Consider the following 19,152-nt stretch of genomic DNA (forward strand, 5'->3'; position numbering starts at 1 on the left):
TTAAGGTTTTTTTATTCTATTTTACTACGAACTTTTTTACTAATTATTATTAATATTATTAATTGGTAATTTTTCTCCTTTTTTATTGTTTGGGCGGGAAAGTAAGAAATGATGATTTTATATATTTTTAATAATAGTATACAATATCGATTTTTAGTGAATTAAGGATTTTTTTATTTTTCTATTTTATTGCTAACCTTTTTACTGATTATTATTAGTATTAATTAATTAGTAAATTCTGTTTCCTTTTCTATTTTTGATGAATTAAGATTTTTTTTTTCTAATTTTTGGTAGGATTTTTTTTACTGTTATCCTTTTTTTTTCAATCTTCTGTTTTTTTTTTTTTCATTTTCATTGAATTAAGACTCCTTTTTTATTTTCTTATTTTACTGATTATTATTATTAGTAATAATCAGTAAATTCCATTTATATTTTCAGTTTTTAGTGGATTAAGGTTTTTTTTCCCTATTTTACTACAAATCTATTTTTAGTGATTATTGTTAGTATTAATTAATCAGTAAATTCCGTTTCCTTTAATATATAGATATAGATTACACTAAAAATTATACAGTTATTATTATTCATATGGTAATTAATAGGTTGTTTTTATATTTGGTAATTAAGTCAATAATTAGACAAATTACTATACATATATTCCTTTTTTGAAGCTAGTATACGTCTATACATATGCATATAATACTAACTAGTATTTGACCCGTGCGATGCACGGGATGTTATTTAAACATTTTTAATTGTGTGTATTTTATGTTAAAATTTGTGTGATATATTTGGGAATACAACAAAAAACGTATGAAAATGGTATGTTACAAATAGTTGCAATGGTAATATAAAAAGAATACATTACAAAATTACAAATTATTGAAAACTTCATGATATACAACATTAGTGGTTGATGTAGTAGTTGAACTTGAGTCTTTTACAATCAATATTTTGAGACCGTCTTGATTATTAACCCGAGATGCAGCTACGTACAACTGACCGTGTACAAAAACCGGTTTCTTTAGTATTAAACCTACATGAGTCAACGTTTGGCCTTGACTTTTGTTTATGGTCATTGCATATGAAAGCATCAATGGGAATTGCCTTCGTTGAAACTTGAACGGCAATCTTGGATCCGAGGGTGACATTGACATTCGGGGGATTAACACTTTTGTACCTTTGTTGGGACTAATGAGAAGCTCGCCTTCAATAACATGGTCTGCTAACTTTGTGATTATCAACCGAGTTCCATTGCACAACCCAAGAGAATGGTCAATTTTTCTCATTAACATTACTGGTGAGCCGGTTTTCAAATTCAGTGTATGATTTGGTAGAGCCGACACGCGAATGCTGTTCAGAAATTCCGGTGTGTGTACATCTCCAAGTATACCATTATCGCCGTCGGCTTTGCATACTGCGTCTGAACTATAGTATGACCTGCTTTCGGCATTATGCAACTCAGTCATATATTCATTAACTGCGTTGACCACGTCGAGCGTTGGTGCTAGTATAGCACGACCTATCAGATGCTCGGGGTCAGTGTTTCCATTTGCAAACATTAGAAATGTACTTTCCACAATTGCTTTAATGCCGTCCCCCCCGGATGATACTAACATGTGATTAGGTATTTCAACCTCTGTGAATCCGTCATTCCGCCCACCCAGCTTTCCATCGCCGATATTGGCAATCCAGTTAGCAAACTCTTGTAATGCCTGCCGGCACCGTTGTGTACCGAACTTGTTTTGAGGTTTTTAGTCAACCTTAAAACTTTGCAACTATCCCATAGATATGATGAATTTATGGCGGAAGAAACAATGTCTTGCCGTGTACCTTTTGGAACTACAGGAAGAATTTGGCGGAAATCTCCACCCAGAACAACTGTTTTACCACCAAACGTCTTCATTTCACTATTAGGGTCCACAAAACGCAACAAATCCCGCATGGTTTAATCTAACGCTTCAAAGCAATGTTTGTGCATTCTCAAAATAAAACTAATAAGAATCTATTGACTTTCAAAATTGTTTTTAGTTACCTTCATTAGTTGTTCATAATGATATTAAATAAACAAATGTTAATAATAAATTATATTATTATAATATAAATATATCGCATGGGAACTATATATATATATATATATATATATATATATATATATATATATATATATATATATATATATATATACCTTCTGCGTATTTATAATAAATTTAAAATATATAAAAATGTTTATCGTTAGTTATAGTACTACTTAGTGTATCCAAATTAGCAGAACAATCTTCTAAGGATTGTCTTCAGTATTTGTTCAAGGGATAAACTTCGTGTGAAAATTGACTTGAATTATTTATCAAAGAAGCATTCTCCAAATTGTCTGCAATGATTATGAACATAAAATATTTATTTAAATATATAATGTCTTAATAATATAACAATAATATAAAATACAATTTATAGCTAAACACATACTATACTTAATAATGTTATATTATAATAGAATTAGAATATATATTAGTAATTCAATTATACTAATCCAGGCCTGCTGAATATCCAAATTAACTTGGACCAAATAAAAGCCCAACAAACATGGCCCGAACGACCCTACCCTTACCATATTGCTACCCGGACCATTGCCACGCTTCCCCGATCCTTGTTCTTTTCTCCGGGGAATTTCTACAACTCTCTCTCTCTAGAATTGTCTTGAATTCTGCTCTATTTTCACCAATTCCATAGCTAAATTCATCGGGGGTAATCGTTGAAACCTTGAATCTTTCTCAGCAGATAGACTCGAGTTCTTATGGTGTTTTTCTCAGTTTCTCTATACTTATGAACAAATCGCACCGAGTGTGTACCCTAATTTCAGTTTTCTACACCGATTCTGTGTTCTTTTCTGGATTATACAATTTGGTATTTTGTACACCAGACCGGAGATCTAAACCTGAGTTCAACAACAAATCCTGGGTGTGCACTCTTAATTGCCGGCTAATTTTATTTTATTAGGCTTTAAAAGAACAGATCTGAAAGTTCAAGGCTGTTTACCTACTTCAAAGCTAAGACACTGACAGCATCTGCATGGATTGAATCTTCCTACGAAAAAGCTAAGTATACGCTGATTACATATGAATGTTGATCATGTGAGACATCTTTTTGTTTTCAAGCCTATCTATACAGCGATGATTTCATTTTAATTTGCAAGCATATGATGAAAATGAAATTTTGATGTTTCTATTGATTTTAGTTTTTTTTTTTATGTATCTGCATAGTTTTTTAGATATAAGTGTTAAAATCTGCCAATTTTTTATTTTTTTTTTGTGGATAAAATCTGCCAGTGTTTATCCACTCATGACCAAGGTTTTTAACCATCCTAACTCATTCTGTGTGTAGGGTGCATCATTCTGTGTTTTATCCAAAGTTTTATTCCTTAACATTTTTATAACATTTTCTGAATTCTATTGTTGACAAAGTTTTGTGCAGAACATTTTAATAAACTCTACAACTATGATTTGATTTATACAAACCTGTTTAGCTTGATTTTTTTTATTCGTTTGGTACCAATTGAATAGTCCAAAAGGCCATAAAAAACAAAGATAGTAAACTTTGTTCATCACACACAAACCAATCTCAATTTTTTTCTACTTTCACATGGGCATTTATAAATTTCTTAAGATAATCTTGTTAGTATGCTGAGTAGCTGTAACTGGACTATCTACCTCATCACCTTGGGAGCCTTCCTGAAACCATAGGTATTTAGAGCAATCAATTTTCATATATTATTTTAAAAGATGTTTTGTATATGCAACAATTAAAGTAGCATATCCAAGCTTAGTTACCTCTGCAGAATCTTCAGTTCCTTCATCATCTTCTTCAATCATTCTAGATATAAGATCCTTGTCTTGGTTATCATTGAGGTTTGAACAGTAGGCAGACATCAAGGCTTCATCCCTTAGAACCCTCTCACATTATAAGCTGCCGTAGGCCCAACCATTTGATCCTTTTTTACTGAAACCCTAAAAATCATTGACATACCAGACTTTCACATTCTGGAGGAATGTCATTATCAACCTATAAAAAAAATATAAAAAATGTCAATAATAAAACATAACTAAATTATAAGATGTAGTACACTTAATATTTAGCTTTACCTGTTGATACTTTTCAAACAGTGAGATAGCTGGAACACCTATTAATTCAGAATAACTCCAAGGGACTAACAGACAGTCATATGAAATAGGGCTAGTGATAACCAAGAATACTGCTTACACATTGTCCCTGCAAATAAGGAATAATTTGCAGCTGCTATATCCAATTATAAGTACTTTGTTTTACTACAGAATAAGCAAAGGATGATTTTAGTAGTCTAATACTGAAAACTATGGTATAGCTGTGATATTTGAGCTATTTGACTATTCAAATTTTTATTGAGCCTATAACAAAAGTAGAAACTGTGATATTTGAGCTATTTGAGCCTGCTAAATGTGACCTACTTTTGTCTGTGTATGTTGTTTACACTAAAATCTTATTCACTTTTTTTTTTCAAAAAAATGGAAGATAATGACATTTCCTTCAAAATATACAGATATGTATATTTTGCAAGAAAAAAATAATGTAATACATGTGGTTAGACCTGTTTATTCTTTTTGTTGGGTTAAAAATTAAATTACTTCAATCTGCTTCTTTTATATCTACTTGCAAAACACTTAAAAGCAAAAAAATGCACCAAAACAATATTCCTGATATCACCTACTTTTGCAGTGTAAAAAATTGAAAATCATCATTTTAAAAATTATTTTTTCAGAATCAATATGACCTGCAAAAACACTTAAAAATGCAGAATATTACTTATAAAGTATCCTTTCATATAGGAGCAAATAATTAGCTGCTTTATAACTCCTAATAGATAATAGGTCATATAATCTTTAAATGAAAGGTTAATAGTATTACCATGGGAGATAATATTACCTAAGAAGGGGAAAAAAGGAAGCTTTAATCTACAATCTGATGCTCTATCCTGCAATTTGTATTATATGTATACATGCAATTGTATTTAAAGCATCAGCATGATGTTGATTCTTCAATGTGGAATGTGTCATCAGATTATAAAACAATTACAGTGGATAGAAAAAAAAATAAAGATTGAATTTACCTCCTCATTATGCAATAAGCATTCTTTACTACTCATTTCGCATCCTCTAACATCTAATCAAAACCTTCACATCTTCTTTTGGTGTGCAGTGGACTGATTTGCTTCACAGGAACATATTGAAACGGCAAATTTCTTTCTACAGAACTTTACTTCTTCGCAGTATGAAGTGATTTATGTTTACCTGATTCGACCTCTTTATATAGAGGTTGAATTTATTCAGGATTTTTATAGAACAATGAAGAGGCAAGCTTTGGAACAATCACTTTTTGAAACAATAAGACTTTTCATAAAGGATGTGTTCTATTAGGTTTCAATAACTTCAAATTTGTAACTAAGTATGCAACGCTTCGATTTTCCAGATTTATTTCTATTTTTTTTTTTTGAAATTCCTTGGTAACCGATTCATTTTACACGGTATTTTACGCAAAAGCATTAAATTTTTCGGCTTTGTCAAAATGTCGCCGTTCCGGTTGGGCGGGAATGTTTTGCTTTAATATATATAGAGATTAAACCATTTAATAACCTTTTATTAGGCCGTCCACAAAAAAGAAAAAAAAAATCTACATATTATTAAAATTATTGTGCTATAATAATATTAAGAAATAAGATATTAAAGAATTAATTGTAATTAATCAAATAATGATCCAGATTAGTGTATACATAAAATAGTATTACGCCATTTCACATCTTTTAATAGACTGTTTTTATATATGGTAATTAAGCCAATAATTAGACAAATTAAACTACTCAGTATAAGGCATTCAAAAAAAAACTACTCAGTATAAATTGATTATTATTGGAAAGAATATTTTTATTATTACATTACTATAAATTGATTACCAATTAGTACATTTACAATATCATACATAATATTCATTCGCAATCCGTGTTGTTACCATACATAATATTCACGGTTAAAATCATTATTAGTATTATATGTATTAAATTCAATATTAAATACTAATTGTATATAATAGATGATATTATAAAAATGTCCCTAAGTTTTGGGGGGAAAACTTGGCTAGGAGGATTTTAGTTTTATATATATATATATATATATAGATATATAGATATATATAGATATAGATATATAGATATATAGATAGATATAGATTCTATTTTATTTTTTTTAACAAAATCTTCCTTAAAGATTAATAGTAAAATAAAGATAAATTATTAATAATTGATTCTATTACATTTTCTTACGCAGAATTTTTCTTAAAGATTAATATAGTAAAATAAAGCTAAATTATTAATAACTGAGTCTATTACATTTTTTTAGGCAGAATTTTTTTTTTTAAAGATTAATAGTAAATTAAGGCTAAATTATTAATAATCAATTCTATTCTATTTTTTATGCAAAATCTTCCGTAAAAGATTAATAGTAAAATATCTTAATGATTATTTTCCTTATACTGCTTAATGATTCTTTTCCATTTTTCAGAGTATAGAAAACATTCACATGACTAATATTTCCTTCCATTATTTTCCATATTTCCATATTATTATTAATTTTCTTCCCAATATTATTATTAATTGTTTGGGCGTACGGCTTCCTTCCATTATTTTTCATTTTTTCATATTATTATTAATTGTTTATGCGGGAACTTGTAAAGGAGGATTTGTTTTTATTAATTAATATAGAATATAAATCAAAACTTCAGAAGTCCGATTACTTCAATAATCAACGCAAAGAACTAACAAGAATATAATAATAGTCAATTGGTGTATTAAAGACGATTCCTGCTATTTCTTGTCATGTATATTACAACAGAAACTTAACCACTCCTCATTCTCCAATCACCCATGAGTTACACATTTTATTGTGTGACACTTTAAATTCTTGACCAATAACAATATCGCAAAAAAATAAAGAGAGAGATTAGAGGAGTCAGCACTCAACATCCCTTTAAACGGGCAGGAGTAGGCACCACTCAAAGCGAGATTCACATGAGGCTGTCTTTCATAAATGATAATGAAACTTCAATAAAAGCAAAAAAATCAATATATGAAATGGACTTGGAGTAACCGTAGAAATATTCAGAATAAATCATAATCTAGGCATATGATATGAATAGCTTTTCGTTGAAAAAAGTATTAAATTTGGACAATACAACCATGAAAAACGTATTGTATCTAATCAAATCAAACTACTTGGATGTTAAACCTACCGTTAATTTCAAAACGCTGCTAAACTGAATGATCAAGTCTGAAGACCTAGTGGGAAAAAAGGGATGCAATATAAAATGAAGACTTATAATTTTTGTAGTCATCAACTCACTGTATTTATAGGTGAAAAATCTGAGAATTATAAATTTGTAAAAATTTTCAAAAAGAAAGTGTATTTATTTATTTAAGGTATTACCCTAATCAATTCATTATATTGATATTCCTAATCAATTCATTATATTAATATTCCTAATTAATCTTATTCCTAATTAATTCATAATATTGATATTACTAAATTTCCATTTTTCATTTGCTTACCAAATAAGCTTTATTAAGTATTTGACCAATAAAATATAAAATATATTTAATTAATTTGACTACAAAAGTTTGGGCGGGAAAATGGAATAGGAGGATTTTACTTTTATATATATATATAGATATATAGATATAGATTTTTTAAATGGAAAACAAATCATCTATTATCTAGTTGACTATATATCACTATAACCACATTCTTATCATTATCTTTTTACATATTTATTCATTACTATGATTACATTGCATTCATTATCATCTTATTTTACTATTAGTATCTTATATCTTTTCTACTTGCATTTACTTATATACACATAATTTATTTGCTTACGCTTAAAGTTACATATTATTCACATTATCAAAATTAAATTTGAACTCTACACTAATTAAGTTTTAGATTTTGATTATTGAACTCAATAGATTATTGGTTTGGATGGTTTTAGTTATGTTATATCGTAATAAAAGTTTGATGCGGATATCGGATATTGAAATTTCACATATATTAAACTTGAAAGTAAGACTTTTATATATACATGTCATTCAAATGAACATATTCAAAAATATTTTAAATATTAGCTCACAAAATATTAATATTATCTAAACTAAAATTTAGGTTAACTTAATAGGTTATTGGTTCAGATATATTTTTAGTTATGTTATATACGGATAAGAATTTGATTTTAATATCAAATGTAAAAATCTTACATATATTAAACTTAAAAGAAAAGATTATATTTATTTTATTTAAACCAAACATATCCAAAATATTTTAAATATAAGGTCTAAAAATCATTCAGAATTAAACTTATATTAATTGTATAATGTTAGTTTAAAAGATAAATTTAAAAAAATGAGTGTTATTAAACAAGTATTCTGGTCTAAACATAAAACAAATAATATAAAATAGAAAAAATGTTCGACTACACATACTCCTAATTTTTACTTTTTTTTTTTTTTCCGTTGGTTTCCTTTTCACTTGCTTTTGTATTCTTGTTTTATTAAAAACAAATTATAACATTTCAAGATGTTTAAAATGAAACCAATATTAAACATAACAATATAGATCAATAAAAAAATTAAAATACATAAGAGCATAACTTCAATATTTTTTTTCAAAATATGTGAAATTAATTATTATTGTGGAATAAAATTATTTTAATCAAATAACATTAAGTTGTTCTAAACTATTATTTACATCAAAATAATATTGTTATATTAAATTAATTAAAATAAAAAAAATTAAATTGTTATAATACAACTTATTTTAATATATGAATATGGTATAAAATGGTTGAAGATGAATAAAATTTGACGTTATAATATACTGAGAATATTTGCTTTGTTACTGAATAATATAATGAGTTGGAGATGCCATAAGTGTGACATAAAAAATAAAATCTTTGTACAAAATTTGACAAAAATAATATTTAAAGATCAAAATGTGAAACTAACATATAATAGTTATGAGACTAAAAAACTATATATATATTTTGGATTTGTTGGTGAAACAACCTTCTCAGTCTTTGCTTATTTTTCTTTAACATTTTTAAAATTTTAAATGTTATTTTTTATATTTAATAAAATTTTCAGTATAATTTCAAAAAAATATTAATATTATTTACTAATATGAAACTAAATGCAATAAACATTAAATTTAATTAATACAGTCAAATTTTATTAATCAACCCAAATTATATGCATATAAAAATGAAACGGGAGCATTGACATAGCATTCTAGAGGACTGACTTTTTGACAAGACAGCATTCTAGAAAAATTATATGTTTGTATTTATATATTATTATATTTTTTATACAAGGTCATCGATCTGTTGAAGAGTTTTTCCATTTATTCTGAGTAACTTATATTCTGTGTTTATAATTGATCAGTTTAAACAAAAAATAATAATTAATAAATTATTCTTAATGAAATATTGTGATTATTAAATTAATAATTTGATTAATTTGACTGGAGAGTATATATGTGGTAGTTGTACCAACTTCCGAAATGAAACCCGCCGACACTGACTTTATTTGCTTTCTCATTTTTTTTTTTTTGAAAATATTTGCTTTCTCATTTAGTTTGTTTATTATTGTAGCCTAACATATAATACGAGGATTGTTTATATATTTATGTCATTTGACTCATTTCTCCCTTTTATATACCAAATGAAAAGGAAATCCTACTTTCATTAAATTTGTTAAACTTATTTTTCATCTAAATAATTTTTAGCATATTTGACCAATTTATAAATGTTTAATAAATATAACAGATTATAACACTTAGTTTAATCATGTCAAATAGCATGCAATTTAATACAAGTTGCATTTTTCAAAGAAACACATCCAACATATACATTTACTGGAATTTATATTGTTTTATGCTTTAATATTATATTGTTGTATGTAAATATGTAATGGTGTTGTATGTTTAGTAAAGTTGTATCATGCACTTTATTATTAATACTTAATAGTTAATAGTATAAAAGAGGTCATGTTTGGTAAATGATTGTTAGCCGATAGCCATTACCTATTAGCTGATTGGGTTAATTAGAGAGTATGACTAGTTGATAACATTAGCTGATTGTAGAAAGATGTTTGATAAATTAGCTATTAGGTGATAACTGTTTGGTATAATTTCTTTTCTCAAAAAGCTAATTGAAAAAGTTGTTTTGAACAATTTTTTGAATTTTAGCATTTTAAAATTACAAAAAGTTAATTAACTAAACACTTATACTGATTTTTTAACCAAGTTAAACAATTAATAGTGGCCAATAAGCCAAAACTGACTGATAAGCTAACTATTTTACAAAACAATGCCATAATATAATTTCAACAAGATTAAAACACACTCGAGACACCATTAAATTTACCATACATTTATTTTGTTTGTAAAAATAATTGCATATATATATATATATATATATATATATATATATATATATATATATATATATATATATATATATATATATAAAATACAATAAAAGAAATCATATCACTGCATGTAGAGTGTTCGATATTAGTCTTTTGGAGAGTTTTAAAAGTTTTTCTTGTTTAATGGTTCGCTGCATTTAAAGTGTTTGATAATAGTCTTTTGGAGAGTATTAAAGTTTTTCTTTTTACTGGTTTGATTAAGTCAACAATTTAATTAATTTCGATGTTTAAAGTTTAATAAGTATTATTTTTAATTAAATTTTAGTCTCAAAAATTAATTTTTAACAAGGAATTAAAATTCTTGATTCTTCTCCCAATCCCGATTAACATTAGTATTTCTCTTAAATACTACCGAATCATTGAGCTAATTCCGTTCGGTCAAAAAAATTCTTAATTCTTGACTTGATATGATGTGGATATTAGATAAATTGGTTCGTACATATGCATTAAAATGTAGCAGTTGGTAAGCAAACTGTATGTAATGCAACTACAAAGTCTAATTACGACTTTTGTATGTGTGCTATTATACAAGATCAGAATAAGAGTTATCTTTTAAACTCTATAAATAAATACTACAAAATTTTCTTAATCACCTAAAAGAAATGGAAAAACATACATCATCGTCAAGCGTCCGTAGATTAAAATCAAGATAATAATATATTAAAAGATACTCCGGTATATCTTTATTACGCAACATACGTGCCATAAGTGAAGCAACATGTATAATGTATTGATAAGATTCATGTGATTTTGCTTTGATAAAGTAAAAGCAGCCTTTTTAAATAATTGAAAGAAGACTAACTGGATCTACATCAGTCGTAGCAGTGCCACTTTAGGCCATATATGATTGGGAAAGACTGGTCCTGCTTATTTAATCACTTTTTTTTTTTTTTAATGTAAATCACAACGTGGTCCGAGTCTTTCTCTGTGTGTTTAATCATGTAGGTCAAAAGCTGGTCTAAAAAGGAATCGTCACTTGTGGAAATTGAATCCGGGTTATCCCAAAATCTTCCCCCACAAAAAGAGCTCATTTGCCACTATCTTGTTGGGTTGACTTATTTAATCACTATTAATTGTTTAACTTGTTTAAAAATTAATATAAATATTTAGTTAATTAACTTTTTGTAATTTTAAAATGCTAAAATTCAAAAAATCGTTCAAAACAATTTTTTCAATTAGCTTTTTGAGAAAAAAAAAATTATACCAAATAGCTATCAACTAATATCTAATTTACCAAACACATTTCTACAATCAGTTAATGTTATCAACTAATTACACCATTTAATTAACTCAATCAATTAACAACTAACAACTATTACCAAACAGCGCCACTAAAATGTATAATATAATGGTAACGTGGTTGTTAGTGTTATTCTAAACACTTTGGTCCTAAAATGAAATCATAGGTGGGTCGAGAGGAGTTAGATATTTTGCATTTCTTAGGAGTGTCGAGATGGATTGGAGGTTCCAAACGACAAGAGGATACAGCTAAGGATAAAAAGACATGCATTTCAGTTTGGTTATAGCTTTAGAGGGTGAAGTTTGAAAAGAATGGTCAGAGATCGAGTCTCACCAGCGATATGTGGAAGTAACCTCTCAAAGTGAAGGAGCTTTTTATGCGCAGTAAGCAAAAGGTTTAGCTTTTGTGTTCAACTGCGTTACAATGATTTACATTCTTTTAGATGTTCTGTCAGGTCGGATGTAAGGGGCCCTTAGGATTGTGAATTCAATCTTTTTGGGAAGAATATTTTAGAATTTAAAGTAAGATTCTATGTGTTATTTTAATTTTATCAATAAAATATTTTATTACATTTTTAGTCCTAAATTTATATATGATAGTACACGTTTAGTCTTTTTTATCAGAAGATTCATATTTGATCATAATATTATTTCGACATTATCATTTTTAGTTCTCTATCAACGTAACAAAACAATTTTAGTGTCATTAAATATAAAGACATTTCGGTCTTCAATTAAGATTTTTTTTTTTCAAAAAAAAAATAAACATAAAAATATAGCGGGATTAACTTACACTATATAAAAATGATCGAAATATCTTTGTATTTAATAATATTCCAACAATTTTGTTGGCTGAAGACCAAAAACGATCATGCTACAATAATAATAGGACCAAATGTAAATGTAGGGATAAAAAAAGAATAAAAGTAAACTGTCACATATAAATTTAGGGCCAAAAATATAATTAACTCTATATGTTACCTTCTAATTTAAAGTTGCACCATCTTCGTGTGTGTGTGGGGTAAAAAATGTGGATAAATCTCAGCCATTGATTCATCCAAGATCAATTGTTCTTTAAAAAAAAAAAAAAAATCGCTACCTACGATCTTTAAAAATGTGCACTGAAAGATACAAAAACGTGCATTCAAATACACCAAGATGTGAAGCAATTATTAAAAAGACTAAATTCAATTCAGGATCTTTAACACAAATCATAAACTCAAATTAATAATTAGTTCAAGTTCAACTGCTCTTAAAAAATATTGACATAAACCAAAAAGAGGGAGTCAAATTTAAAACTTTGTGATTATCAAGTGAATTTTTTGGCCAATTCAACTTGACTAGCTTAGGTTGCCTCCATCGTTTTTTTTTTTTTTTAAAAAAAATAATAATAATATGGTTAGTAATTGTACGTTTTATTATGTTGTAAATCTAGTCCTTCATTGTGTAAAATAATCAATTTAGTCCATAAGTAATTTAATTATATCAACTTTTATTTCAAAAAATTGAAGTAGTAAATTGATTATTTATACCATGAGGACCTAAATTTACGTACAACATGATGATAAAATTGAAAAAACAATTGAGGATCATGTTGACTAAAGTTTATAATTAGAGACTAAATTTCATAATAATAAACATTTGATAGTCTAAAAGTGTGATTTTTTTTTTTTTTTTGGATTAGTAGGAGAGGGGAACCCAGCACATTGAAAAAGTGTGATTAGTTTTATAAAAGCAAAACTTGTGATTTTTTAAAATATTAAAATGACATCATATGGTTTACTAACATTGAACAATACGATCGAATAATCATTACGTAATACTAAATTATATATTTATTTATAAAAAAAAATTTAAGGTGTCGATCATCAATCATCACTAATATTTCTTGCACCGGATATAATTCAAAATGAATGAGAAAGGCTGAATTTGTATACGTATTGTGAAGACATTGTCTCCATAATACTTTATACAAAATTAAAGTTTTTGGTTTCTACGTAGTATAAACAGTGATACCAATTCAAACTTTCTCAAATTATTTATATTATTATGTTACGAAATTCACATTGTAATGGAAGTTGGTGGTAAAATAATTATATATTTATTTTAATTCTAAATAATCATATTTTTCATTCTAAAGAATCCAAAAAATGTGGGAAGGAAAAAAAGAATTGTTATATGTAGGAAATTCTCAGGATTGAGACGACAATCACGGAGGTTAGAAAGGAATTAAGAATGCAAGAATGGAGGATTTTGAAGGCAAGAAAAGTGGCAGCTCAAATTGTCTTTCATATATGTTCATCTTTTTTTGAAGGCAAGTAAAAAACACCAACTTGTTTAGAGTGTTGAACTCAGCAACTTCCTCCAATTGTTGTCACTAAACATTACTTTAATCCAAATATATAACATCCTGTCATGGATCCTAGGCATTATCTGAGGTAGACTGCTAATCAATTTCTTCAACCTTAATCGTCTAGATTAAGCACTTACTCATGTTAATTAATGTTATACTTAATGATGTAAAGTTGGGCTGTCGGAATTTGGATCTAAAAATGAAATGACTTACAATGTGAACAAAGGCCACATGTTTAACAGTCGTTATATCGTAGACCGTGATGCACATGCACTGCGGTAAAAAATGACGTCGTTACCGTTAACGAAGTCCGCATGTTTGATGTATTAAACATTAATTGATACTACAGTACATCTAAACTGACACTACCTTACGTATTATTTTTATATTATCAAATGAAACCACAGTTATATCAAAATAATACTGTAGTTGTGGTGAAATGAAAGTGCAGTGTATATAAAATGAAACTGAATAACATTTCACATATTTGAGTGTATATTGTACAATGAAGTTGTACTTATATCAAAATGATCATGTAGTTGTGTTTTAATAAAACTATAGTGTATATAAAATAAAATTAAATAACATTTTCACATATTTGAGTTTATAAATATCAAATGAAACTGTAGTTATATCGAAATGAAACTGTAGTTGTGTTGAACTGAAACTGCAGTGTATACAAAATGAAACTGAATAACAAGGTTACATTTTGCGGAAGGATGCAGAACGGCGAAAAACAAATGCCGTTTCTTTAAATTTAACAAAACGACGTCGTTTTGATGCGCGGTGCATAATCGATTATGCACCGCGGTGCACGATATAATTTGCCCATGTTTACTACTATACAAAGTAGATATAAAGAGGAGATAACTTCTACTCAGATTGATTATACAGCTAACTTCTACTAATAAATCTAATAAGAGTCAATAAAATCAAGTCTATAACCAGAATTAAAAAAAAATGTTATTTGTTGTAATGAATGGCTTATTTTATTTTAATTTTAGTATTTTTTTTCTTACTTTAAAATTTATTATATCATTTACTTTTATTAAATATCCATGCATTCTGTGTAAACTTTAGTAACAAAATATTCAGTTAACTATTTATTAATCTTAACTTATTGATTTCCATAACGAAGGTCTTAGATTCGAACCCTATCCCAATCAAAGTTGGCATAATTTTCTGAACATATACTATGAATATGTTAGGGTGTATTAAAAAAAGTACAATATAAAATTTAACATGATCTTTGATCAATTAATTAGCCATACATAATATTTAAGGTTGAGCATCAAAGATTACAAATAACAAACCTTGAAAATCATTTTCTTGCATTTTTAAAAAACAAATATAGGTTACATTTTTTTTTTTCGTTTAATTAATCTTCTTTTGATTATTTAGAATAAGACTTAATATTTTAATTATGTTTTTGCATTATTGAGAATGATTTAGGTCATTGTGGTATTAAAGTCTGTGTCTATATTTCTATAATGGTACAATTGTATATTACTTTACAAATATTGTAATATTATTTTTTTATCGAATAAAATTGTTATTATATTATTAAAGTTCCATATATATATATATATATATATATATATATATATATATATATATATATATATATATATCTACTATACTAATAAGATCCCAAGAGAGTTAGGCTTATAATTGGTAGAAAAAATGGCGGTCACAGATTTTAATCAAATGAATGGCTCAGATTGATTAAAAGATTGATCAGATTTAAATTTTACACTAAATTTTCTAAAATACTCACACACCGTTACTAATTCCGTTAAAATTTTAAGAATTGCCGTTAGTTTACCGTTAACTTACTCATTGATTTCAATAAAAAAAAAAGGTCTAGGTTCGAACCTCATCCCAATCAAAGTTGGCATAATTAGTAATCTATTTTACTCTTATTAAATTATATAAATAATAATTTAGTAGTTACAACAAAAAATAATACATATGCATTTCTTTAATTTAGACTTATGTGTCCACAATGCCTTTATTCAAAAAAAAAAATTATTCATTATCAATAAATTAAATAAGAGAAATAATTTTATTAGTTATATTGTCTTTATTTTTCTTCAATATAAAAATTCTTTATATTCAAATTTATTAATTGATTATATTCGCTACATTGTCTTTACAATGTCTTTATTCATTGAAAAAAAATTATTAATTATCAATAAATTAATTAAAAGAAATATTTTCATTAGTTAAATTATCTTTATTTTTCTCAAATGTAAAAATTTTTACATTCAAATTCATCAATTGATTATATTCACTACATTATCTATTATGTTTTTTGTGCACTATTTTGCTAATTAAATATCAAAGTTATAATACAAAATAATGCTATATATTTATTTACCAAGTATTTTATTAATACCATGAAAAAATTAAAAAAAATATAATTAATAAACCCAACCATGTTAACTACTTTGAGAGATTTTGTGACAAAGAGAGTATTCAAATCACGCAACAAATTGAAGTGAGAACTACCCCGCAATGTCCTTGTTTGACAATCAACAGTTAGCGGATTATACTAGCGGATTTGACCAGCGAATTTATTTAATTATTAACATTGGGTAGAAAAAAATGACCGCCAAATTATTATATCAAATGAATGGTTCATATTGTTCATGTTATAATTTTTTTCTTTTAAGATTTTCTAATTTATCCTTAATTATATGATTATCCATTTAACTTTTCCGTTAATTCACCGTTAGTCTAATTCTAATATTAAAGTCTAATATAGAATTATAACTACACCATTAATCTAATTCTAATATTAAAGTATTAATAGAACTTAACCACAAATCCTAATGTCGGAATCTCCTCAAACAATATTAGTATATATTTAATATTTTATGCCCTAATTTTTATGTGTTCTCCCTTATGTCCCGTATTTGGTTTCAACTATACCTATACAATTATTTTATTGACAATTATAATCAATCTTGATTATATTATCTTGCATTTGTAAACTGAGAATTACCTATTTAACCCGCACGGGCTTAGCTCAATGGTTTAGTGGGTAGTATTTGGGAGAAGAGACCAACGTTTGAACCTCGGCGGCGACAGTGCGAGAATTATGTCCAAAGTGGGCAGATTCCTTGTGCGTATCAGCATTTGGCCCTGTCTACTGAACCATTGAGTCATCGTGATTTACAACTTCCCACAATGCTCTGTCGGGCCGGAGTGTGGGGGGCTCTTGGGGTTGAGGACTCAACCTTTGGGAGAAGAATTACCTATTTAAATACGCAAATTCAACCTTCAATTATCTATGCATGAACAATTTCAATATAATCCTGCCTTAATATACTTTAAAGTACTTATTTAAAAAAAAAAAAAAAAAAAAAAAAAAAGCATTGGGCATTATCCCAATCGCGCAATGCGCGTAAAAAACTAGCGCAATGTCCTTGTTTGACAACCAGCAGTTAGCGATTAGCGTTAGCGGATTTGACCAACGAATTATATCAACGGGTGGTAAAAATATATTTGAAAAAATTAACAGTTTAGATTAACATGTAAAATGACTTAAGGGTATACATAACAACAACAACAACAACAACAATAATAATAATAATAATAATAATAATAATAATAATAATAATAATAATAATAATAATAATAATAATAATAATAATAATAATAATAATAATAATAATAATAATAATAATAATAATAATAATAATAATAATTGTTTTTTAAAAATTAAAAAATATAATTAAGCCAAACATCTTAACTACTTGGGGGATTTATTGACGGGCATTCAAATCACACAACAAACTGAAGTGTGAAACTATCTCACAATGTCATTATTTGGCAATCAGCAGTTAGCTCTTCAATATTAGTATATATTTAATATTTTATACCCTAATTTTTATTTGCTCTCCCTTATGTCCCATATTTGGTTTCAACAATACCTATACAATTAATTTATTGACAATTATAATCAATCTTGACTATATTATCTTGCATTTGTAAACTTAGAATTACCTATTTAATGTAAATTCAACATTCAATTATCTATGCATGAATAATTCCAATATAATCTTGCTTTGATATACTTTAATTTATTTATTTATTAAAAAAAATACATTGGACATTATCCCAATCGCGCAATGCGCGTAAAAAACTAGTATATATATATATATATATACTCTCACACACACACACACAAACACATACCATTGTGCTTCGTCCATTGTTGTACACCATATATCTATCTATGCAAAGTTGTGTGGTCCCTGTTTTCTTACTACGGCACATGACATATTATGAAGATGCACACGATTTCTTCAAAAATAACACACGAGATTTAAAGAAATATGACGCAATAAAAGATTATTAGTGAAGCATATATTAATTACTAAAACTACATATTCATCACTCGAACATATCTTCTTTAGTGTGTTTGATTTTAGTTCTAATAATCATCATTTATATATTTCATTAAAAAAATTATGTCCTACTGTGTGTGCAAAGTTATGTGGTTCCTGTTTTTTTTTTTTTGTATTGTGGCACATGACATAATATCAAGATGCACACGACGATATCCTGAATAATGGCACACAAGTTTCAAAGGCATGGCTCACGATTAGATAACCCAGTAACCTACACAATCTGTTATCCTGAAACATGGCTTCATCCATTGTTGTACACCGTATGCACAGCCTCATCGTCTCACGTTGCCTTCTGAAGTCATGTTCTTTCTTTGGATATGATTCTCTTCCATAATTATACTCCTTAAATGCTATGTTTGTTAATTAGAATCCTTCCATAATTATAATTGATATCAAATGTCTTGTTTGTCCTCTCTAATTATTTGCAGGCGTGATTTACACCAACTATATGGACAAGATCTTAGTCATTAAATCTCTAAGATTAGATGAATATGATTTGTCTTCATAGTCCTCTATATATTAGTGTCATCATGTGAACTCAACCATATATATATATATATATATATATATATATATATATATATATA

General features: G+C 27.0%; 1 protein-coding gene across 1 annotated transcript; it reads right to left on the reverse strand.

Moving 5' to 3' along the window:
• Positions 1 to 869: 869 nt before the first annotated feature.
• LOC109164791 (ATP-dependent DNA helicase PIF1-like) lies at positions 870 to 1,942 on the reverse strand. Its single transcript, XM_019313339.1, has 2 exons — positions 1,615 to 1,942; positions 870 to 1,519 (listed from the first exon to the last, which is right to left on the reverse strand). Exons 1-2 carry the CDS (start codon positions 1,940 to 1,942, stop codon positions 870 to 872), a joined length of 978 nt encoding a protein of 325 aa, XP_019168884.1.
• Between the last annotated feature and the right edge of the window lie 17,210 nt (positions 1,943 to 19,152).

This window comes from Ipomoea nil, unplaced genomic scaffold (assembly GCF_001879475.1).
Source record: "Ipomoea nil cultivar Tokyo-kokei standard unplaced genomic scaffold, Asagao_1.1 scaffold3069, whole genome shotgun sequence".
Taxonomy (NCBI): Eukaryota; Viridiplantae; Streptophyta; class Magnoliopsida; order Solanales; family Convolvulaceae; genus Ipomoea; species Ipomoea nil.

What these genes read in the sequence shown, in the direction of transcription:
- LOC109164791 (XM_019313339.1), bottom strand. Translation starts at nt 1,942, where the DNA reads ATGCGGGATTTGTTGCGTTTTGTGGACCCTAATAGTGAAATGAAGACG. An exon ending in GTTGAAATACCTAATCACAT is followed by an intron (nt 1,520 to 1,614) that starts GTTAGTATCATC and finishes AGCATCTGATAG; the next exon opens with GTCGTGCTATACTAGCACCA.